Here is a 25,593-nt window from a genome sequence, read left to right as displayed (position 1 = left end):
AGTTTAAACATTTGGGTTCAGTACGTTTTTTTTTAAAAGAAAGTATATTATTATATATTATATTTAGGGCTGTCAAACGATTAATCGTGATTAATCGTTTGACAGCCCTATATTTCATATAAATGCAAATTTTTGAACCTCCTATTCATCAAAGAATCTTGAATGTATCACAGTTTCGACAAAAATATTAGTAGCACAACTGTTCTCAACATTGATACATTTCTAATCTTAAAGGGGTCATACAATGGTACATGCACTTTTACAAGTTGATTGAACTGAAATGTGTGTTGGCAGTGCTTGTACACAACCATCATATAATGATAAAAATCCATCCAGTGTTTTTGTTTTAATCTCCTTATATGTTTTCCCCTGCCTCAAATTGAGCCGTTCGACTTTGTGACGTCACTAAATCGGACGGCCCTCCCAGGATTGATAATTGACAGCAGCGTTTCATACACATCCCCACCCTGAGCGAGCTGTCATCATAGTCCGTCATTGTTGATACGCTGGAGCAGAATGGCGTCTAAGCGATTGTGGTGTTCTGTTCTTGGGTGTAATAACAAACACAGTCATTTTGATGTTCCTAAATCCGAACCGCTGAAGACGCAGTGGCTGAGTTTTGTTTTCGAAGGGAATATTTCCCACGATCAACGTCAATGCTTTCATGTTTGCGCGAATCATTTCTCACCAGACTGCTTTATAAACGAGGGTCAGTATAAAGCTGGTTTTGCGAATAAGCTGCTCCTGAAAAAAGAATCGGTACCAACTTTTCGTGTTCCTGCTGCACCTCCAGAAGAAGTGAGTGTAAAGTTTTATTAACCTTTATATTAATCTTTGCAAATCGCGAAAAAAAGTTTAGCTGTAACATCAATCTGTCAATGAACTAACATATACATCAGTAAACACATAGTGTTCATATCTCACTACTCTACCCAGCCAGTACATATAAAGATAGATCAAAGTGACATTACGTTAACCAACCATTCAGAAACGTCCTATTCGAGCCTTAATTGTCGAACTTCTTCGGGGCCGTCATCTTGTTCCGGGTCCGACTCCGGTTCAAATTGATACACAGTTGCACAGATGTGTCCTCAGAGACTCCCGCTGCCATTCTCTCTCCAAAATATACCCTCAACTGTTGTCAAGGCAACACTCCACGTGCGTTGTGTCAAAACGCACCAAAGAACAGAGGGGCAGAGTTGAGCGAAGCTCATTATCATTTAAAGGCATATGCACGGCGTGCTGAAAACAGAGCTGTTTTGGACCAGGTAAAATTAGTGTTTTCTTACAGTACTAATGAGAATTTTTAATAAAAGTATATTACAAAGTTTTCATTTAGACCCTAAAGATTCATATTAACTTGTACAAAAATGGCATTATATGACCCCTTTAAGAAATATATCTTAAGCACCAAATCCGCATATTAAAATAATTTATTTATAATAATTTATAATTTATAATAATAGATATATTTCTAATCTTAAGAAATATATCTTAAGCACCAAATCTGCATATTAAAATAATTTCAGAAGCACCATGTGACCCTGAAGACTGGAGTAAAGGCTGCTGAAAATTTAAGGAATACATTTTTTTTATTATAAAATATTATAAATTATATTTTATAAAAATATATGACATTTTTATTTCATATATAAAATATATGAAATTAAAAATAAATTATGGTGAGCATATGAAACTTCTTGCAAAGACTTTAAAAAAAATCTAACCGACCCCAAACATTTGAATGGTAGTGTATATGTAAGGCATAAAATATAAGATAAATGCTAAACTAATTAAAGTTTTCAGTTCAAGAATTTCATTATTTTAAAAGACATGTTCTTCGTTATAATCTCAGGACAGTTGTATCACCCTGAATTTTCAAAACAACAAAATGAATTTTAATCAACAAAATAAAAACAGGTTCATAATAGAATAGTTATATTCCAGTCATTGTGTGTATGAATGGCATTTTAATGTATTTTTTTATTATAAATTAGAGAGTAAATAATTATTAGATTCTGACAAAAAATAACATTGTCATTGACCATGTGCTACACAAGAATACAGCACCATTGTAAGCAGCTCTTCCACAGCAAAAATCTCAGGGACTTTTGGTGCACAAAAGTTTTTTTTCCATCTACATTATAATGTGTGTGTGATTTGCGTGCATTAGTGTCCAAAGGCTTTTATGTAGTACACACACAGAAAAAATGTTTAGCAGTTGAACATACCTGGTATAAAGTATTGCTCTTTAGCTATACAAAGAAAGATATACAGAGAACTGAGAGGAGAGCTGTGTGTGTAGATCAATAAATGAATATGAATATTGATCAAGAAATCCTGCTAATTTATAACCCCACAGCAATCAATACTCAACTGACAGACAGTAAACTAATAATACCCACACACGCACACATTTGCATTCTGATTCATAATCTGCTTAGACAGGAGAAGATAACTCATGCTGAGACCCTTGGAACTGCGTATATGTCTATATAAGTGAAAGCTGACTAAGATGTTTTCACCATTAACAACACACATTCTCACTGACACCGAAGTCCACTGTTGGGAGCAGACAGGAAGAGCAGGATCAATCGACTTAGCGTCTGTGAGCAAGTCTGGCAAACGACCGATAATTACACGTATATGCAAATACCAATGTGCATGTGTGTATGTACCTGAACAGCGGAACTTTTTGCTCTTGATCTGGCCGATGCGTTTGTTAGCAAGGCGGCGGGGACTGGTGCATCGAGCTCCGCTGGTCTCAATCGGGTTGTCTTGCAGGTAGTCAGCTAACCACTTCAAATGGCAGTCACACATAAAGGGGTTCTGGGCCAGATGACTGATAAACAAAATTAAGAAAATTGTGAATGACGGTGATAGTTAACGTGTGCAGTCTCTTGACTAACCAAAAAAGTACATTCACATTTTTACTCCCAATCTACTGATCAGCCTGAAATATGACTGTATTAAATTTATCATGCATGGCCCTAATATTCTATACCAGGGTTCCCTCAAAAATAATGATCCAAGTGACCAACTTTCCAACAATATAAAGGCAGCAATGTATTTTCATGCTTACAGACATATTATCATTGTGTGAAAATTGTATAAAAAGTGAATATATGGCATTATAAAGAGATGTTTGCAAAATCATATTTTTTACTTTGTCTTATCTTTTTTTCCTGAAATCTTAATAACAGTAGAATGTCAATCATTTTTACTCATTTTTCAACGAATGTTACTCACAGAGTTTGGATGGTTCGGAGAGAAGAGAAGGTTCCCTTTGCAATGGTCTGGAGTTTGTTGCCATAAAGCGACAGAACATTTAGTTTCTGCAGGTCTTGGAAAGAATCTACACGCAAACAATTGATCTTGTTCGCATTTAGCAATCTGTTGGGATAAACATTTGCATGTGACATTTTACACAAATCTCTAAGGCAAGCAGAAAAATCTATACATGCGTATTAAATTGAGATGTTATAAATGGCATTTACAAATAGATTAACATTTATAGACAAACATTGGAGTGAGACTTAAAAAAAAATATTCCCTGTGGTTTCCAGACTCATTTACAGTGCCTTATGGGAGAACAAAGTTGTGAATAAACAGAGGCTTTATTTTACAAAGCTTCTCTCATATAAACAGAATGTATGTTCTGGATCTCCTGCAAATCAATACAAATGTCTGTCTGCTTCAGTTATTGGCACCAAACTTTTATATTTGTGAGCATACACAAATGTGAGTTGAGTTTTTTTTGTGATAGTTATTTCAGAATCATTTTTAAAGTCTGCAAGAGTCTATCTATATTCACTTTCAAAATAGTCTGAGCACACGTGTGGTTGTAATGTTATGTAGTAGCACCAAATGCTTATGGTCTTGTTAAACCCCTATAAATACTTGGATTAACAAGCATTTCCTAAACATACTCCTCACACCCACACGCACACACAGCGGAAGTGTGTGTGTGGTATGTGTGTGTGAATGTATGTCCAGTTGTGCTGTCTGTCATCAGGCGAATGGGTGAAGCTTACAGTCCTATCCTCACAGTGCAAACACACACAGACGTTTGTTTTGTTCTATCATGATGTGAACAGCTTTTGTTTTTACACTGAGCCAATGTATCTATTGATCTTATAGTGATGTCACTAGAACTTCAGAACCAAGTTGATACTGAAATAAAATGATTTTGTTATTTTGTTATTTTAAGCTTTGTGCCAAAATATCAGAGTAGAAATGCCACCTAATAGTCTTGCCACTTTTTAGTATGTCATTATTATTCATTTAAATTACAATATTGCCATTACAAAGAGAACAATATCAGCTTTTTCTTTCTTTATTATTGGCTGTTTACTTGAAGCAATGCTTCACACACACAGAAATAAATGCCCTGCCTTCATGGCATTTTCAAGCATAAATTCACAGAATGTGCATTACTCACAGTAGCTGCACTGAGAATAGTCCATCAAAAACACCTTTGGGAAGTTCAGTGATTTTATTCCCATATAAAACCCTGAAAGACAAGGGAACATTAAAGAAAAGCAAAGATTAAAGATGTCCATTACCCACCCACACACACACACCCATTCTTTAGAAATTGATACTTAAACAGAGCACACGATGTACCACCACAAATCAACCCAGTGTAACCAGTTACGAATCATATTTAAACACAAACGAAATCATGTGGACCCATATTCATGAGGTAAAATCATAAAAAAACATGTGCACAATCTTCTTATGATGAATATATCAATTACAGCTCATATTCATTACTTTATCTTAATGGTCCATAACCATGCGCAAGCTGAGGTTGTTGTAAAAATGGGTGGGAATACTGGGAAATTCAAGACTAATCTGTAAGAGCCATGCAGGGCTAAAAAATTCTTGGCATTTTTATTTCAGAATGAATAATGGCATTGTGGCTTTGGCTATTTGCTGATATCCAACATATGTGCAGGCCCACACAGAAAGCTCTGCAGATTTGGAACGTCTGTCATTCACAAAGTTGCACAAAGTTGTGCTCTTGTATGTTTATTCATTAAATATTTGTCCTTATTTAATAATGCTTTCAGCTACGAATCAGTGTCTAGCACACTCAATTTATCTTGAGAAATATACCACAGATTTCATCAAAAATATATAAAAAAAAACACCTCTGCAAATTCTGTCTGAGCCTGCATTTGAAGTATTTCATTAAGTGATGTCATATCAGGACTTGCATGTGTGTGTTCGCTTATGTTACACGTTGGATCACTCTTCTGGCTTGAAGTTGTATTTTTTTAGGAGGACAGATTTTAAATGGCTGGCTGGTGTTCCTAAGAGGCTGGTCCAAAGGGAACGAGAAAGAGAGGGAGAACTGTTCCGCCCACTAAGTTCTGGCTCATTGGAACCCGGTCAGTAAAGTAAACCAAAGAAAATACAGAGACCAAGCAAGTAGGACATATACATCACAACCCCTAAAAAAATACACGCACATTTGCACACTGAAAATACCAGGCCAAAACAAATAATTTAATAGATTAGAGAAAGGGCTTATATTAGTGTGTTTATATTCTAAGGCTGTATAGCCATATACAGTATAAAGCTTCTTTAAAGGTGCGGTCATTTTTTTTATTAATGTCATTTGTCTTGGAATTCAGTTCAACATTGTTGTTTACCCCGCACTCTCTTGTCTCGTATATTGTCTCATTATGTGTGTGAATCTATTTAATTACATCGAAAATTCAGTTGTGATTCGCACTCAAAATTCAAAATCTTTTGTTATTTTATTTAACACACGGAGGAAAGCACAAACGTTTCAGCTCTCAGGCCTTCTTCAGTGTGTCTCGGAATTGTCATACTTTTTTTTCTAAAACGAATCACATTGTAAAAATTCACACAAAATCGCCATCTCGTAAATGACTTGTTTTCTCATGAGATGGGATTGAAAGTACTATTGTTGTGTATTGTATGTAAAGAGAGAAAAATGACTGAGGTTGCCTTTAAAAGTTGTTATTTATTAAAATGACAGGTGTCCTGTATATTTGAATGGTGGTTGGGTTGACTCAGACCCTGCAGGGATTTATCTGCTCTGTCCTCTAAAAGCTTGAATGAGTCAGATCATCAATAATTGAAAGAATGATGGAAGCTTAATATAACTCTTACATTCTCTTCTCACGCACACACATATATATATACATATATACTCACAGAGAATTCAAAGATCGGAGACCTTGAAAGGAGTCTGAAGCCAATTCAGTTATTTGATTATTACTCAAATCTCTGAAAAGAAGAAGAAAATTAAAGATAGATGAGGAATAAGTGTGTTTTTGTGTGATTGTGTATGTATGTGTTCTCTCACGGACACACACTCACATTCTCCGCAGCCGCTTGTAAGGTGAGAATGCTCCTGGCGGAATAATGCTGATGGAGTTCTGCTCCAGTCGACTGTGAACAGAGAGAATAAACCAGATCAACAAATGGAAGGAACATTGCAGAGGGAATAATTCAAATCTCAAAAAGGTGAGGGTAACTGGAAAATGATGGGCACTGACAGCACTATTGAGGAGTTATTGGAAGACTATGAGAATGATGGGTGATGTTGGGCCAGAAAACCGAAAGAAATGTGAAGATTTTGAATGCTTCGTTTTTTGTAATCTTGGACAATGTTTTTTAGTTCAAATCTGTTTTTATATTAGAGAAATTTAATACAATAAGAGGGGAAACCAAGAGAAAGAGATGAGGAAAATCAATGTGACAGGCACAAATGTAAGATTAATGTCCATATCTCTGCGATGACTTTAATCACAGTGTAGCATCTGTGTCTGTTTGCTGTAGTTCCAGTTTGAGGCAGTGCCCATGTCTGCTAAGAACAAATCCAAAATATCTGCTGCATGAAAATTTAATTATAAACACACTGACATTTTAACATTGCCTGGAAAGTGCACTCAGTATTTATAAAGAAAACACATCTACCCTAAAAGAACAGTGCTTATGAAAAACATGTTTAGGATAGGATGAAGACTCCAGTTATATCAGTCATATACAGGCTGTTGTATATTACATGATAGCAACTTTACATCTTGCAATTACTTTATTTCTTATTTCAAACGCTTTCCTCACAATCACCTGTTTTAGTTTTTACTAATATGTTATTTTTTCATTACATGGCTGATGGCTAACTATTGTATTTCTACAACTGTAAACCAAAACTGCTGCTTTTACTTGAGACTGCTTTTAACCAAAGAGTAGACACATGCACACACAAATCAAAATAAAAACCTGAAAAGAAAACATTTTAGCATTGTAAAAATTACCCACTTAAGCTAATTAACTTTTTGTTAAATGCAAACATGTGATTAAAGATGGATATTATGTTAGTGCAATAAAATATAAATCAACATCAGCTGTAATTTTCCCACCTGCCAAGTCAAGGCTGCAAAAATTAATTATGAATCATAAATATATTATTCATTCAGTACTCTAGCATTCAACTTAATGCAATGCTTATTTATAACATCTCTCCTTCTCGCTGTCTCTCTCTAGAAATCTGTTCTTCTATTTGACAGTAAATATGTCATAAATCAGATAAGCTCTCCAAAGTTGACAGAGCATGAAAATCAGGCCCCTGCATAGGTGGACGAACATACACATACACACACATTTCATTCAACCGAAGCCAAATGAGATAATCCGACTCATCTGCCAAGGCCCTGCAAGCAGCTTTCAGAGGGGATGACAGACAGAGAGAGATGGGAAGAAAAAAGATAGACAATGACCCTGGCAGTGAGAGGCACAACAGTTAAAAAAAGATGTGGCGTCTCAATCCAGACCCCATTGGCAGAGCGTTGGCCCTCAGAAGAGATTCCATTGATAAAATAAATCCATTTCCACACTGAATTAATGTGCATGACTTCAGCATGGCCTCCGTAGTTAAAATATTTGATACAGATACAACCCTCACTGTGTATGTGTGTGGAATGTGGAAGTTGCATCTGTCAAAAAGGGGGCAAATCCACCATTACACTCAACCTAACAGAAGACTGAGGAAGACATATGAACATAATCTGTGTGTGTGTGCGTGCGTGAGCACATGTTTTTCTATCCTGGTGGGGACTTAAACCCGAATGCACACAGACTCATGGGGACTCGAGTCACTGTGGGGACCTAAATTGAGGTCCCCATGGGTACACAAGCTTATAAATCATACAGAATGAGTTTTTTTACAAATGTAAAAATGTGTGTGTGTGTGTGTCTGCTCCTCACTCACATCTCAGTGATGGTTTCTGGCAGGTTGGTAGGTATTTCAGTCAGTCCTTTCCCCCGGCAGTCCACTATATTATTACTGCAGGTGCACAGCTCAGGACACTGCAGAACACTACAGGACGAGTGTGACTGGGGCCCTAAAACACACATAAAAAGAGATGACGGGGATGTAGAGGTATGAGCTACACAAAGGAAGGTTGAGTTTGAAGGTTGAATGAATTAAATACATATAAAAAATACTCAAGCAAAAATGTTGTGGACTGCATATTGCAACCAAATGCAAATTGATGTAAAGAAGCTTTTTTGTCCATGTGATTTCAGCACAAATAACTTGCCTTCACTGAAGTCTTGAAAGCATGAGCAAAGAAAGAGAACAGCCAAAAATGAACAGAATGTGAAAGCTTTGACAAAACAAAACAGCAAATACATGTATTTATTCTCTTTATCCTCAAAAGCCCTTATCTCCTATCAACAAGCCACACAAATAAAACAGCACAGACACACACAAACTCACCTGTACATGTAAACTCTTTCTTCTGAACCTCAGCAATGTTGTGGCCCCTCAGGGAGGGCGGGGCCATACACTGTGTGTAGAGGCCAAGGCGGGGCCTTTGTCTCAGCCAATCAGAGAGCCAGGCCACATGGCAATCACATAGCAGATTATTAGAGTGCAGACGACTAGAGAGATGGAGAGTGTGAGAGAAAGAGTCATTTGAGGGTCCGCTGGCAGTCTAAGCTGATGTGCATGTGTGTGAGAGAGTGTGTGTTAGTGTTATCGACTTTGCATCAAACAGTTTCATGTTAATTAATTACAGTCGAGTCTTGTACTTGCAAACAACGCGCAAACTCTGGTGTTTCTGTGCGGTCAGCACCTTTAAGAGTCCTTCCCTTTACACGATTAATGTTACAAACAAACTCAAACCATATTTAGTTGTAACTGACTGTACAAGCCTGATGTAATAAGCCAATTATCTTTTTTTAACATGACGGCAGTAGAGGATGTGTTGAGACAGAAGAGGATGTGTTTATATTGTCATGGCAGAAATCATCACAGAGACATAGGACCAACTTCACACTGAACTGAGCTAGAGAAAGCACTGAAATGGGCTGTTCTTGTTATATCTCTCTCTAGAATTTTTTCCAATGGGCCTTGAAAAGGCTTTTGAATATTTTGGGTCGAGCGAGAATGATGAAAATCACTTTGTTCCACTGAAATGCAGCAGAACACTGCACTTCAAACATTTCAAGTTTCACCAAGTATAGTGCTTTAATATAATATTAATTATCAATATGATACCTTAAATTTTGCCTGCAGAAAATATAAATGATTTGAATATAATTAAATCTGCAAAATAAGGTCACTTTGACTACATGATTTTTAACAACTCTACAGAATAGCGGAAAAAATACAATTTGGGATTTTTACTAATTGTTTTTTTTTTACACATTTAACATAAAATTATTTATATACTAATTCAATATTTATTAATATTTTGAATTCACTGTCATTTTTTGATTTGCAGTTTTAATTTCAATTTTAGTGTAAGTAAACAATAACAATGACTGGCATTTCACACTAGCCCATGTTTCATGGCCATTGTCCTTCCCATCTTGTCATTCACTGGTCATTCTTTCCATCATCTATTGCTGACGTTTAGCTAACAAGGACCAGAATACTGATATAGCAATTTTAGCTCATCATGTAAATGGGATTAAATCATGATCACACAAAGAGGACTCCAATATACAAAATGTATGCTAATGAAACATACATATTAATACAGTTATTACACCTTATTACCCCATAATCACACGTATTAAGGGCCAGCATGATAAGTGCTGGATAACCAACGACAGTCTGAAGAACTGGTTTAAAGCAGTTTGAGTGTGTGTGTGTGTGTGTGTGTGTGTGTGTGTGTGTGAGAGAGAGAGAGAGAGAGAGAGAAAGAGAGAGAGAGAGAGAGAGAGAGAGAGAGAGAGAGAGAGAGAGAGAGAGAGAGAGAGAGAGAGAGAGAGAGAGAGAGAGAGAGAGAGAGAGAGATACTCACAATGTTCTGAGCTTGGGCATGTGGTTAAAACTGCCCACAGACAAGCGAGAGATTTTGTTGTTATTCAGTGTGCTGTGAAACAAAGACAGGGAAAGATAATAATCATTTTATAGACCTATTTAGATAACAAACATATACAAACCCAAATGACTTTTTAGCTTATGTGGAAGCAAAATTTCCAAGCAGCTCTAAACAATTTAAGTGAATGGTGACCACAGCTGTCCCTGGTCCCCATCTACTTTCACTGTATAAAAGAAGAGCATCTTAGACATTCTGCTAAATTATTCATTTTGTGTCCCAATTCAGTGATAACAGAATTTTGGGTGAACTATCCTTTTATTTTTTGTCCTATTACAATATTCCATACACAAATGTATAATGTTGATTTGATATTTCTTTGCAATATATCAGTGTGCCTCCATGCATGTGGTTATATGCTCCTAAAACCTCATCTGTCTATTTGTCACAAAGCATCAAAATAATCCTAGTAAAATAATCTGACACAATCCCATTTATCTGCCTTGATTCCATTTTCTCTAACAGGATTATTCCACTAATCCCACTTTAAAAAGCAGATATGCGTTTTATACAATTATTCAACACCACACAGGCATGATCTGACAGCCAGACACACAGCATGCAGTCTACGTACATAGAAATCCATACCAATTTAACATGAATATACACTTTTCTAATCTCAATTCCAATCTTAAAATCAAACAAAGTTTCTGGAACAGTCCCAAAATCGGTTTTGCCCGCTTTGACCCAAGTCTAAAGAGACCTCGATATCTGAAAAGATCTCTGCTGTGGCTTTATTTCAACAGAACACAATCACCCAAGTTCACACACACACACACACACACACGCAGTGCACTTACAGTACTTCTAGGTCCCGCAGAGCTCTGAACGCTCCATCTTCAATGCAGGAAATGTGATTGTAGTCCAGCTGCCTGAGAGAGGAAAAAGATAGAGAGAAAATATTTGAAGTTCTTCTCTTTGGTGTTAAATGATTATCGTAATAGAGTAATACACTCTCAGAAACACTGTTCCTTACTAATAATCAATATACATCTTTCACTCCCCTGTTCCTCAATCTGTCTTTCTTTGCTCTCACTCATTTTGTTGTCACAGTCATTCTTTCTTTCTCCCCCAATTACTGTTCTTGACTTTGCAGCCTCCTCACTCTGTCTGCTGTGTTCTCCTCCAATATTGTCTACCTGCACTGCCCACTCCTCCCATCTCTGTGTATGTGTGTGTGTGTGTGTGATGGTCAGTCTGCCTGGGTATCTCATTAAAGCACACAATCATTAATTCAAAGCGCTCTCTCTCGCTCTATTTCACACATAGATACAGAAAACTCACAGGTTTTTGATCTCAGTAGCTCCTCTGAATGCTTTTCTGGGAATCCCCTGGATTTGATTTTCACTCAGGTCACTGTAAAATAGAGAAAGCGAACATGAAAAATCATTAGAAGTTATGAAGACAGATATATATTTAAATGATCTAAAGTTCTATTTAAATTGGAAAGTACACAGATTTTGTTCTCCTTTCTTGTTGTTGTCTACGACAAAAGCAAAGGCAAACTGTCAAAATTCTGTCATAATTTACTCATAATTGTATGGTTTTCTTTAGAACACAAAAGGAGAAATGCATGACATAACAATACAGTAAATGGGAACTGGAGCTTTCAATCACCATTAAAAAATTCATAAAAATGGTCTATATGATTTGTGTTCTATACTCTAAGTCTTCTGAAGCCATTTAACATTAAAGTTGATAATTTCCTCCAGTGAGCTGTTTAGCGAGAACAAGATCAGTCTGATTTTGTAAATAAGACAGATTAATTCAGTGGTTCTTAAACTATTTGACACTGAGACCCCTCTGTATTCAATATTCAAAGGCCTTCATATATAAGCTAATATGTACATCATGGTAGGCCTACATCTGTTGTAATACAAATCAATCATAAATAAATAACTAAACTGTTGATGTCAGTTGAATGTTGTACATTGCTATTATAGTGTTTTTAGGATTTTAATAAAGATCATGTTAATAACTAAATGTAAATATTTGTGAGAATTATTGGGGCCCCCTGGAAATGCCAGGCCCCCTGTAGAGGGCCCTGGCCCTCTGGTAGAGAGAAATTGAATATATTAAAATAATGTTTTGCTTATGAATCAAACAATGCTACGAACACATCACCGAGAGCTGAGACAGATGTCTTTTAAGATACTTTCATATTGTTTTTTGGTTTTTGTGTGGCTCAAATCCCCATAACTGCGTTTAATTATATCCTCTTTTGTGTTCCACAGAGAAAAGAAAATCATACAGGTTTAGAATGATATGATGGTGAGTAAATAATGGCAAAATCTAAGACTGATAGAAGACTAATGATTTAATTATACAGCAAAATAAACACTTTATGGTTACTACAATTTGTCTCAAACAGCCATTTTAGATAAATATGGTCAATATGAAAAAGAGGACAAAGAGAAGAGAGTAGAAAAAAATTAAGGAATTATATAATTGGTCACTTTAGCAAAATCCTCAAGTGTGAAACCTACACATAACTAATAGCCTTGTGTTCAAATAACACACAAAAGATTCATGGACATATGCAGGCACTGTCAGCGGGAGAAAATAAACAACAAAAGAAAAAGAAAGCAGGAAGGAAACCAACAGAATGAGAACAGAGTTAAAAATGTAACTTCTGCTAGAAGAAATGCAACAAAAATACACACACACAGCAAACTCTCATGCAAACAGTTATGATGAGACTGAACAAACATTTCTAACTGAAGTCCCTGGTTCTTTAGGCATCAGAGAGCAGACATTTAAACAGCCATGGTTAAGTCTTCAGTGCTCTTCAAAAATGTCATCCTGACATGACCTGAGCGTGAACTGAATGGGAATTGTCTTTAATCAGGTTCATCTGCGTCTGTACAGGACACCGACACCGGTCTGCGTGCGCATTTATGAGATCAAACGTACATCTGGATTACAGTACAAACATTCCAGCTGTCACCCAGATGAGAGCGAGATGAATTCAGGCACAGGCAATCAAACCATTGAAACAAAACAATTGAAAAAACTGTTCCCATTTTAACAGGGCGACTTACATCGAAATAAAGCACCACACACACACACACACACACACACAAAGACATGGTGGGAGGTGGGCTTGACAACTAGTGAGGGCTCACACACACACACACACAGAAACTTCAGTGCCAGCATAGAGTGGAACACCCAGGAGGGAATCGAGAGCTAAGAAAGAAACAGAGAATAAAAGAGAGAGTAAGAGGGTTGAATGATGACCTCTGAACACCTTCAGAGGAAGTGCTTCACTCGCTCTCTTCCTCTTTTCAATAATTGAACAAAAACTAACAGAAGCTTAATCCTTGCTTTATTCCTGCTCTCTGTCCTTCATTTTCTGTCACTTTCACTCTTTCTTTTCACCTGCTGATGGACAAAAATACCTCATATAACACAATAAAATACTGAGAGAAGTTTAACTAATCTAATCAATGATTTATTTCTCTATCTCTCTCTGTTTTCATACACTGGTAATGAGCATAATGACTTATGAAGAGCCCATCTGCACTAATTATGACCATTAATTTCTATGAATATCAATTATCATAATAGCCGCAACCGAAACACTTGATTTTTTTTATGGGGTCACATGATCAGATTTTAAGCCCCGGTCACATGATTCAACATTCAAGGGGTTCTCAAAGGTTGACCTTTGCACCCATGCATGCGTGCGGGTTCCTGTGTGTGCGTTTCAGTAGGGGGTGACTTTAATGAAGTGTCTTCCCTCACGCAAAGCAGACCCTCAAAGACAATCCTCTCATTTATAGACGTACACCCGCACACACATACACACACACACAGCATGGGACCCAATAGACTGTGAATAGCTAGTTCAGCTAGCCAGACCCGTCAGTCAAATTCCTCAGCCGTCAATCATAATGGGACACAGACACTCAGTCTCCAAAAACTAGACACTGACCGTAATAGATCAACGTTTATGTGTGTGTGTGTGTGTGTGTGTGTGTGTGTGTGTGTGTGTGTGTGTGTCGAGGTCAGGCCAGTCTGTCTGTTGAGCGCTCTATTCATCTAGATGCCTGTCATTTCCATGACTGGCACATGACAGCACCAATCACAGAGCAGCAGGATTTAAATGAAAAATGCCAGGGAGACAGACAGGTATTTATAATATCAAAAATATTCACTTAAACACACACATTTGTCTGGATGTATCCGCAGTGATGGATGACATCTTCATCCACTAGGGGGCAGTGCATTCTTACCAGCATGGATAACCATACACAGACACTAAGTACACTAGGTGTTTTTGTTTAGGTTAACTTATGTCCATTAACCTTGTAAAGATATTATAGATGTCAATGACTCAGAAAAATAATTAATATTTAATAAAACAACTAAATATTAATAAAAAATGTAATAATTAAAAATGATAGAAGTAATTAAGTGAAAAGTTAGTGACTATATATTTTAACCAAAAGGGGGGGGGGGTACACATTATAAAACATATATGTTTGGCTGATGAATTTTAATAATGCGATGTGACTTTCGTCCTGTAGTCTTAACTGACTTGAAAGGCCAGTGGACTCAGGAAATAGTAGGACAACTAAGCAAAAGTTCTGTCCAACGCCAACCAGGGCCGTAGCTGGGGGATGGGCTACCGAGAATGTTGCCCCGAGCCCCGTGACGAGGGGGGCCCACTAAAGTGCACTATGCTATAGCCTTCTCATTGGAAGAGGGGGCCCACCGATTAACATTTTGTCCTGGGCCCCGAGACTTTAAGTAACCGATTGCTTGGCAAAAGCACTCTGCTTGGTCTTTTGTTGCTGCTTTACATGGACACATTTTGTATATTCTTTTTTTTATGCACTGTGGATGAGCAAAACAACACTTTAAAAAAAATTATGAATTTTGTTTATATGCTAGTTTGTGGTGGGATAAACCTAGAAATTCTACAAAAATGTACCTTGCCACACAGTGCTCGACAAATACAGAGAGGAAGAGAAGGAAGGAAAGAGAGGGAAGAGTGAACTGATAGGGAGGAATGAGTGGAAAGAGAGAGAGAGAGAAACAGATCACATCCTTTAGCCTTTGATAGCAAACGTTAAATTACCGCCAGTACGACGAACAAGAAACAATGCTATCTCCCCAAATGGCATGATAAGCACACAAACATCGGAGCTGGAAGTGTTTGGATTTGCTAGGACAGCATCAAAAACATTTATCTCACTCAGGCGGCAAGTGTAGAGATTTTTAGTTTGAGCCAGGGTGAAACTGTCCCTGATATGAGTGTCTCAATCGATTGCCAATGCGCGTATGGCCGGTACAAGCCCAAGATGATGAATTCTGCATTTGTACACCATTTTTCAAGTCATTTTTTGTCTTTTTTTCACATTCTTGTTTTTGTTTTTGTTTTTTTACATTCCTTATCAGGTTCACTTTAGTTATATACACAATGACAGATTCATTGGCTGATTTTTGACCATTTTGAAATATTGGCTTTTTATTATTGGCTTCCTGTTTGGCATTTTCCTTGAATAAGTTTAAATCTACCAACATCCATGTAAATAGATATTGAGCAATTTCTCTTTTTAAATGTTTGCTATACAAATTTACATTTAATTTTGAGTTGATATTATGACAAATTTGAGGTTAAAATGACATGAAAATTCACCCTATCTATTTTGTAAATGCATGTTATAGATCTTGTTGTGAATATCCATGCGTTTCATTTTTATTTATTTATGTATTTTTTATTTTATCTCATAATGTTTCATCAAAATGTCAAAACTGGATCTTCCAGACGTTCTCTCTAGTGACGTATGCTGGAATTGTCCAATCATTTAGTCTGCTTAAACCCAGCCACTCTAAAATCGACTGCAAGCCCACATTCATTTTGGAGCGCAACATCAACATCTCAAAATCCAATCAACAACTGATGGATAGAAAGAAGTCCCAGACCTACAAATTTTTCTTTTTTTAAAAAACCCATTAAACTCGCACATCATAATATGTGAGAAAAGATCTGTTGTTGCTACTTCCGTTTCATTGCGACTTTAATATAATTTGTCACTTGAGTTTGTTCCTCTTACTACAAGGAATATGGTTCCACTAACAGCCGAGGTGCATTGATAAAAACACTGAAAACGGATTAGTACTCTGTGAGCTTGAATGTGTGCGTCACACATTCTCTCTCTCTCTCTCTACATCCAGTGGTGTTGGGGAGACCACCTGTCATCCATGAAAATGTCATGCGCACGCACACACACATTAGCAGATGTTAGAGGGATCTGTGAAGAAATGAGCGCTGATCATTTGCTCTCCCCTGAGAGGCTCATTAGCGAGGTGTTTATGAACTGGAGGCATTCAGCACTCGTCTTGTAAGCCTGGCTCTGAGGGCACAGACTGCCATCCTTTTCTCTCTCACACACACAAACACACACTAGTCACTAGTCAAGTTCTAGTCAAAGAAATACAATTACACTTAAAGTTTGGAACTGACAAACCCAGATTAATATAATGGTAAAAGGACAGGTCGTGGAATCAGTTTTAAGAAACTGTTAGGACTGTGAAATATCAGTAGGATATCTATGAGATATTGCATATAAAATGCTGGATATTAGATTAAAAATATGCTTGCTTGAGACAACTTTTAAGGTATGAAGACTAAAATACATTTATCAAATACATTTCTAGAGGAGCATTAAAAAAAAGTCATTTTCAATTCACTTGTTGCTCTGGTCATTCTGAAATGCCAAAGTCATCATCAAAATGATTGGCCACTCTAACTTACCAGAACTTTCTCACACACTTGCACCCAAACAGAAAGCATCTGCAGCTGATAGCTAAATACATCATCACAGCGTTCTGTCTGTATGCACTAAACCGCAAGTAATATATTACATTTATTAAAAGAGCCACAGGCTCTTTCCCAGTGGCAACAACTTCATTTCCTTTACCGAAAGTGACAATTTTAGTCTCTTCAACAAATAGAATGGAAACTCTGCTTTATTCATTTAAAGTTTTTTTGTGAGTTATATTGTCCAAAAATTACATTTGAATATTGGCTGGCTTGAACAGCTATTAAAGACAAGAACATTCAAAAAGCTTAATCCAAAAAGTTAAATAAATATCGAAATAATCAAGGCATGGTTTCGTGCTGCTTTATTAAATGCATAAACCAAAGAATGATATTTAATCATTGATTGTTTTTAATTACTTATTATATAATTCATTTTTATTAGCATTTATGTTTTATGCTCTCATAAACTCACAAGACATTGAGAAACTAATCTACTAACACTCTTTAGAGCAAATAAAAACCGCTTTAAAATAATTACAGTATTAAAGTTGTTGAATAATCATGACAATATTGTGCATCCAGCACTAAATTGAGTCCAGGGTCAAAAAGTCAGTCCGACTTCAGTGTGTGTGTTTATGTGAGAGAGCAGGATTTGATTGTGCCAGTGTGGGTGCACACAGACAACCACCAACTTTCACACAACCACTTGTTTTCTCTCTGTCTGTGTCTCCCTGTGTGCCATTCTCTCCGACTCGTTCTCTTTCTGCCTCTGTCGGTCTATCAGTTGCTCTTTCTCTCTCTTTAAGACACACAGATCGAAACAATTGAGACAAAGAAACACTTGAAGATGAAAGACAGGAGATAGTAACTCTATTTCCCCTCTCTTCCCCTCTCTCTCTCTCTCTCTCTCTAAATCTTTTCAAGATGTTTCGAGTCTCGTAGCTATTTGCCGTCGATTCCAGCAGACAGTATATGTGTGTGTGGGTGAGTCAAACTGAAATATTCCTGTTCAAATACAGACGAGGCCTCAATGTTGTCTTTCACACACCCGCAAACTTCAGTCATGACCAATGGCTACACACACAGCTGCTTGAGTCCATCTGTCCTTTCCACACTTATTCAAACACACACACACACACACACACGCACACACAGTTAAGCCCATTTCTTCAGCGGGTCACTTTAAGGATGTGTCTGTCAGAGCTGTTGATTTTGGAGCTTTAAGATTCAGTTTCTCAAACGCACACGTTGAGTAAGTATATGAGACCAACTTCAGCTTCTCGGTAATCTACAATTACAAAACACAGATTGAAAATCTCATAGAGAACAGAAAGAGAGGAGGGAGATGGTGTGGTTTTCCAGTCACACTCAATCTGCCAGTGGGAATTACATACAGCCGTCGAGGATTTCCTTCTATAATTTACTGCTTAACGATCACCGCAGTTTGTGTGTGTGTTTGCACGGGTGTGTGTGCCCCTCACATTTGTAATAGCAGGTTGCAAGTCAGCCTTACCAGAAGTTTCCCTCGGCCTAAACCACCATGAACCAATCAATAAAACTCAGCCCAGAGCAGCTGTTAAGATGTCAGCTTTACATATCTGATTACATTACATACAAAACACAGTCAACATTATCATCTCCCTCTCTCTGTGTGACCTTTCCCATAATTCCACTCTCATACGAGTTCATCAGGAACAAATAATCATGGTTGAAGGGAGATTTTGTTTGAAGGCTAATGGAAGGTTCTGTTAACGCCTGACCAAGCCATAAAGCATCACAGAAGGGTTCTGCCGCCCCGCGCAGTATTCCTCATGTCTAAACCGCATATAGACACTTCGGGGGATCGTAAAGACACTGATTTACTGCCTCATTTGAATGTATTCAATGACTTTAGTACAGTTCGCAGTGTTTTATATTTTTGAAAAACGCTTTCTCTCATTGATGCTCATTTTTCCTGCCTGCTTTGTGGTTGAAATTCTTGTCATGGGATTTTCTTATTGCAATTTCAGATGCTTGTACACACACGCAGAAGGTTACGTATGCAAGCATGAGGGCCAAAGCAAACATACAAATAAAATGTAGAGATGCAAACCGCGTCAAAGTCAAAAACTCTTGCAGTAATCTTCAAACTGTCTTTTGACTCAAAGACACTTTTAAGAAACATATTACAATGTAACTACAATGTGACATTAATGTAATAACATGCTAATTTAATTATTCATGCACCATAGTATTTATGCCAAAGAATACCATACTTTAAAGAACACCTTGGTACTACCATGCAAAAAATGGTATTTCAACGGTACATATCCCTAAAAAAACAGTAAATGTGGGCACTGTTATCTGAAAACACAACTGAATATGATATCCACGCATCAAGGTCAAGAACACAACTGAACTCATATGCATTTTTGTAAATGTATTACAATGTAATAATGAACTAACATGCCAATTTGTTTTATATCATGGCCATATTTATATTTATGCCAAAGAATACAATACTTTAAAGAAATACCATGGAACTATTAAAAATGTGGTATTTCTATGGTACATATGCCTAAAAAAAGGCAAATGCTGGCACTGTTTTGGTTAAACACATCTGAGCATGTACAGACAAACACTAAAGATGCAGACATTTTAAATCATAATAACAAACTCCAACACAGAAACCTGTAGACTGTGGGATCAAATAACCATGAACTACACAAGTATGTCTGTTAGATTGTCTTTGAATGATGTTCCACTCCATAATGCATACAATTTCAAAAGAGGAATGTAAATGTGCCAGTAAAAACAAATATGCATAGATACACATTCACACAAACACACTAACTCGCATAAATGGAAAATCCCCTGACTTCACAACAGTTCAATTTAAAACTATGAAAACTCACACATAAGTGTGTTTACTTTCAGCAGTGCCACATGAATGAACACACACAAACACACACACACACCAGTCATGGCAGGAGGTTTATTAGAGTCAATGCTATTGATGTGAATGAAGTCATTAAGAGATATATTATTCACGCCTCATTTGATTCCTATGGACCACCGTACACCCCGAAAACATGTATCCATGACAGCAAGAAAGCACAAAGACAGGAATTCAATATACACTCCAACCAAAACACACAAACATTCAAACATACTTGTGGCCTATAATGCATCTATATAAGCAAACACACACATAAATGCAAACAGTTTTTTTCTCCATATGATTATGTTCAGATATCCAGACCTTGTTTTTTCTTTTCGCCGAAACAAACATTACAACAAAAATATGTGTTTAATATATGCATGGGCATTGGAAGTTATAAAACATCTGTTTTTCCAATACCGTGTGTCCCAGTGTGTGTGCGTGCGTGTGAGCGCGCGTGTGTGTGTGAGAGCAGTTTGATGTCATTATTCACCCGTGTGATAACAAGTGGCTCTACACCCTCAAAAATCCTTATACATCCACCCGCTCGCATACACGCGCACACACACATTTTGAATGCAATAAAATCTCACTGGATGTCTCAATATATCAATGTCATACCGGTATAATCTGCTCACTCCGAGTAATTCATCACAGAGCAGTGTGTAAGTCCCATGATCACACACACACACACACGCGCGCGCAGACACACACACAGTCCACCCGCAGGCCATACACAATGATAGTACTGTATGGTGAGGCTGCCACCACAATAGAACTGCAGAAGCCTTTGTGTATCTGTCAACCCCTGTCTGACTATCTTAATAGATCACACACTCAGAGGGTAAGAGAGAGTGAGAGAGAGAGAATATAGCAATATTTGTCCATCTGTCCATAGTTTCTAGAATAAGTGTGGGCAAGTGAGCGCATTACCCACCCAACAGAAAATCAGGGGGAAAAATATGGAGTACTAACTTGTGTAATTAATTATTGCCTGTGTAAGTCTGTTTTTAAAGTTTCCAAGGTAATTCACATACCTATTGTTTTTTATTCTTATATTATTTTTATATATTTACTGTATTTTTCTTCTAGCATTGTCTAATAACTATCATATATTTTTATCATTATCTTTCTTGAATTACATTTTTTGGTACAATTTGTTTCTTACTTTGTCTTCTATTTTTCACCTGCAGCTGAATTGTGCATTGTGGTGAACATATTCAATCATCTTTTCTTGAAAATGGGCAAAAATAAGATTTTTCATTTTGTTAGTGAGTGATACGAATGGCAATGTCAGCACTGGAATTTGAAGATTTGATGTCAACATGAAATGAAAATGATTTGCCCGATCAATTTAGTAAATGGGTGTTATATATCTTATTGTGAATGACTCATCCATGCATGTTCCATTTTAAAAAAATATTTTTGACCTCCTAATGTGTAATTAAAATCAGACTTCTCTGTTGGTTACATATGCCGCACTTTGTCCCCTAAGGCATCTTAAACCCTGTTTCTCTACAATCGACTGCAAGCTTGTGTTAATATCTGAGTGCAATGTCCACATCCAAATATCCAATCAACAACCGATGGATAGAAAAGTCCCCGGCCCACATCTTTTTTCTTTTTTCTATAGTTCTTTACACTCGGATGTATGTCTCAATAACGAAGAAAAAAATATGTTGCTACTTCTATTTCACTGTTATACATGTTTGCTGTGGTTTATAAGTGGCGGATTTTGTTATCAGCAATGTTCTGTCCTGTCCTGTGCAACTTTTATCAGCAGGTCCAGTGATATTGCAAAATCGAATGCATATAAATGCTCCAGATACACATAACAGCTGCATTTTTGTTCTATTAATGTGGGATTCAAATCCTCATTCAAAGGAAAAGGCTTACCTCTATATCAATTTCCCACTAATTTTTAAAACTAAGTTACACTCCCTTTTTTGAGTGAATTTAAAACGGCAACGGCAAAAGTTTTATTGGATACATTTTCCTTAAATTCTACACCTTCTTATATTGAGTTGTCCACTTCATACATCCAAATGCCCAAGCAAGGATGACATTCTGTTAATACCATTAGGGTTGAGCAGACATTCAAAGTTTTTGTGTTTGTTAGTAGTTTAAGAGGTCATTCCTCTATGTCTTATATGGACTGAAAGCTGAGCATCTTAAAACCCTTCAAAAGCTGGAAGGCAAATTGGTGCTCACTTCAGCTGCTCTTTTACTTTTCTCCACTCTCTCCATCTCCCTCTTAAAACATGGCCCTAAGTCATGCGTTTATAGAGCGAGAGAGAAATACTTGGGTGTGAGTGTGTGCGTTTGTGTGCTGGGGTCACACTGATAAAGGCTGTGTCTGTGAAAGCGTGCTAGTTTTAGTGTGTCTAAAAACATATTGACCGGTGAAGCATACCATCTGCAATCACAGAAAGCCAATAATGCACGTTACACAAATACATACATACCACTGTCTGTACACTTGCTCCAAAAGATTATTCATAGTTGGCGTGTTGCTCTTTTTCCAGTTCTGTCCATCAGACATAAACTTCAATAAATAGTCAGTCACCACTGTCTGTCAAACACAAATATTTGCCTAACCACACCTATATCTCCAGAGCAGCTAGACACCATAGTGGAGAGTTTTATTACACAAAATCAAAGAAAGATCAAATCCATGCATGCTTTTAGACACAACATTCAGTAAAATATAAATGACTCATCAATAACTCCCCCTACATGTCTGCCAACTGACACGTTTACTTAACTATCGAAATGGGGACTTTCTATTGTGTTTTATATATTGCTTAATATATTATAACCACACCTCAAGAAAACCATACTATTTTTTTTTAAACAAATGAGGGTGTCCCCAAAAGGAGGTTTTGTTAGATTCATCTCACTTCTGCGTACAAATTTGTCACGAAAACATATGATTTAGTAGCACACACACACACACACACACACACACACACACACACACACACACACACACACACACACACACACACACACACACACACACACACACACACACACACACACACACACACACACACACACACACACGGGCACAATTCCAGGGCCACAAATTCATGTCACTTTATAGAAGCAGCTAAATTAGACTGATTCCATAAGTATAGGTTGTGTAAACATGCCCTCATCCTCAAAAACTATCAACAAACTATGCAATGTAAAGGACTACATTAAAAAAGGACTATATGTAGCGATGAAAATAAATGGTTTTGTGGTGCCACCCACAGTGTTTAATTGGCCATCGAAAGCATAAAAATGTATGACATCTGACATTTAGAAAACAAACGCATAACACTTCAAGGTACATTGTTCGGCCTCTGCAGCTCAAAAAAACGTAATAAATAACAATGTTTCATCTTACAGGAATTTTCGCTTTTGTATATTACTTGCCCTCATGACATTCAAAAGACTTCTGTTCATCTTTGAAACACAAATGATGCTATTTTTAATGAATCCTTTCCACCAACGCTTCAAAGTTAATAAAGCCATCGTAAAAATATTCCATATGAATCGAGCAATAAACATGGACCAACACACATCCATTGAGCACATTAAATATGGTAAACAGATGCTCAACCGTTCTCAATGCGCTCTTTGGTTCTTGTGAATTTCTTTTACAATGCCTGTATGAGTGTTGTAAATGTGAAGTGTCAAATTTTTTGGTGGAATGAACTTTCAACAGAGGGACACAAATCTCTCAGATTTTTATAAATATATCTTCATCTGTGTTCCAAAGACAAACGTCTTATGGGTTTAAAACAACATGAGGTTAAGTAAATGATGACAGTTTTTATATTTGTTCTTAACCCCTTAAAAACAACTGATCTACTGAATGAGAATTGCTTCTCTAATGTTTAGCACATTAGGTGTGATCTGATAAGCATTTCGTTTTGAAATCACTGACGCCTCATGCATTCATCTGACACTTACAGTGACAAATTCCTACACAGACACCCCGACGCGACACAAGAGAGACTTCTGAGCAGAAAGAGACGTCTAAAATTAACTGGCCCACATGAGCAGATAGACATTACCACCCAGACTGAAACAACACACACACACTAACACAAATACACACGCATGCAAACACCACACTGAGTAGATGCACATATCAGTGGACAATTTGATGTTGTTTGCAGAGTTCAATTGTACATAAAAGTATCAGTGCACACTGTGTGTGCATTTGGGCTTGTCTTTAGACTTTTGTGAGTGTGTCTACCACAGCAGTTGTCGACAGGTTTAGGTTTATTGAGAGAGAGTGTTTTTATAGGGTGTGTAAGTGTGTGTGTGTGTGTGTTTGTCTGTGTGGTGTTGATCCATGTTAAGCTCTTGCAGTCGTTATATCTGTGTGTCACATTCCCGACAGTTCCTGCATTATTTTTAGAGGCCGGGGGATTTACCCAGACACACACATCCAGTAAACCTAATCTCGATGAGAAATACTGTTTTGCACTGACACAAGTTCAAATCCAGTCTCCACAAGATCAAGTTCAACTCACAGCTCATTTTAACTTTAAACATATTAAACTGATGCAGATGTCAAATCGTCTTCTACAAAACATGCTTGAAAACCTCTCTCAAACAAAGAAATTTCCATTTGCTTTGAGTTTTTTGACAAATTGTTATTTCTTTCTTCGCATTTGTACCCTACACCTTCTGAAAAATCCCTTCGTATTTTCACATAATCACCCTGTGTGCATGGAAAGTGTTGATTAGAAAAGTTCAGTTGTCCGGACCGCATGCTGCTGGGGTCTCATAACTAGGCCAAACTCATTCACAACCCAAACGATTACTAGTCAGAATGAGAAACGCATCAGAAGAGGAAGAGACCTCATAGAGAAAGAGGTGATGAGGAGGAAGTTGGTTTTGTAAAGGGCACTGCAATGGCCGACGTTTTGAGGCTCTTAGGAAGGAGCTGGCAAACAGAGCGTAACGTACGTGAGAGAAATCATCAATGGAAATGAAGTACGTTTTCTGGAGAGTGGGCTTAGTGGTGGGAGAGGGGGATTATCTAAAAAAAATCCTTTCAAGAACTTAGGTTTAAAAGTCCAATTCGTCTCTCCGGCAAATCTCTTTTTCTCTTTCTCTTGCTTTTCCTTCTTTTCTTTCTTACAAACACACTTCCGAATGGTGGTATTATGTTGCATGTCTTCATCATAATAGTGAACTGGAGAAGTGAGATTACAGTGACCTAACATGGGAGGAATTCCTGGGAGAGAGACTCAGAGTGAGCGAGACAAAGGGAAAAATAAAATTAACACCTGCTAGACCCACATTCCCAAGTGAAAACATTTCTATCCCGAAGGAAAACATACAGTAGAGGGAAGGAAAGCAGAGGAAAAGAGAGAGAGAGAGAGAGAGAGAGAGAGAGAGAGAGAGAGAGAGAGAGAGAGAGAGAGAGAGAGAGAAGCACCAAATCCACATCCATTGAAATGATCAGGGCCAATTAGTCCACATCTGTCAGTTCAGCACTACACTCATTGTCAGCCAGG

At 37.3% G+C, this 25,593-nt stretch overlaps 1 protein-coding gene across 16 annotated transcripts in view; it reads right to left on the bottom strand.

Annotated features, from left to right (window-relative positions):
- The window catches only part of slit2 (slit homolog 2 (Drosophila)), a 72,939-nt gene that overhangs the window by 21,741 nt on the left and 25,605 nt on the right, over positions 1-25,593 (bottom strand). For 12 of the 16 annotated variants that reach the window (XM_056265071.1, XM_056265076.1, XM_056265077.1 and 9 more), the window contains exons 5-15: positions 11,658-11,729; positions 11,174-11,245; positions 10,296-10,367; positions 8,762-8,925; positions 8,252-8,384; positions 6,358-6,429; positions 6,193-6,264; positions 4,442-4,513; positions 3,250-3,393; positions 2,679-2,842; positions 2,232-2,255 (exon numbers count right to left, since the gene is read on the bottom strand). In XM_056265071.1, the coding sequence (XP_056121046.1) occupies positions 2,232-2,255; positions 2,679-2,842; positions 3,250-3,393; positions 4,442-4,513; positions 6,193-6,264; positions 6,358-6,429; positions 8,252-8,384; positions 8,762-8,925; positions 10,296-10,367; positions 11,174-11,245; positions 11,658-11,729 (1,061 nt within the window). The remainder of the gene's footprint in view (positions 1-2,231; positions 2,256-2,678; positions 2,843-3,249; positions 3,394-4,441; positions 4,514-6,192; positions 6,265-6,357; positions 6,430-8,251; positions 8,385-8,761; positions 8,926-10,295; positions 10,368-11,173; positions 11,246-11,657; positions 11,730-25,593) is intronic. The other 4 variants (XM_056265075.1, XM_056265079.1, XM_056265081.1 and 1 more) reach the window with 1 other exon arrangement.

Source organism: Rhinichthys klamathensis, unplaced genomic scaffold (genome assembly GCF_029890125.1).
Source record: "Rhinichthys klamathensis goyatoka isolate OS25496 unplaced genomic scaffold, OSU_Roscu_1.1 h1tg000229l_1, whole genome shotgun sequence".
Classification (NCBI taxonomy): domain Eukaryota; kingdom Metazoa; phylum Chordata; class Actinopteri; order Cypriniformes; family Leuciscidae; genus Rhinichthys; species Rhinichthys klamathensis.
Note: the sequence above shows the minus strand (reverse complement) of the source record. Positions and strands in the feature narration are given on the sequence as shown.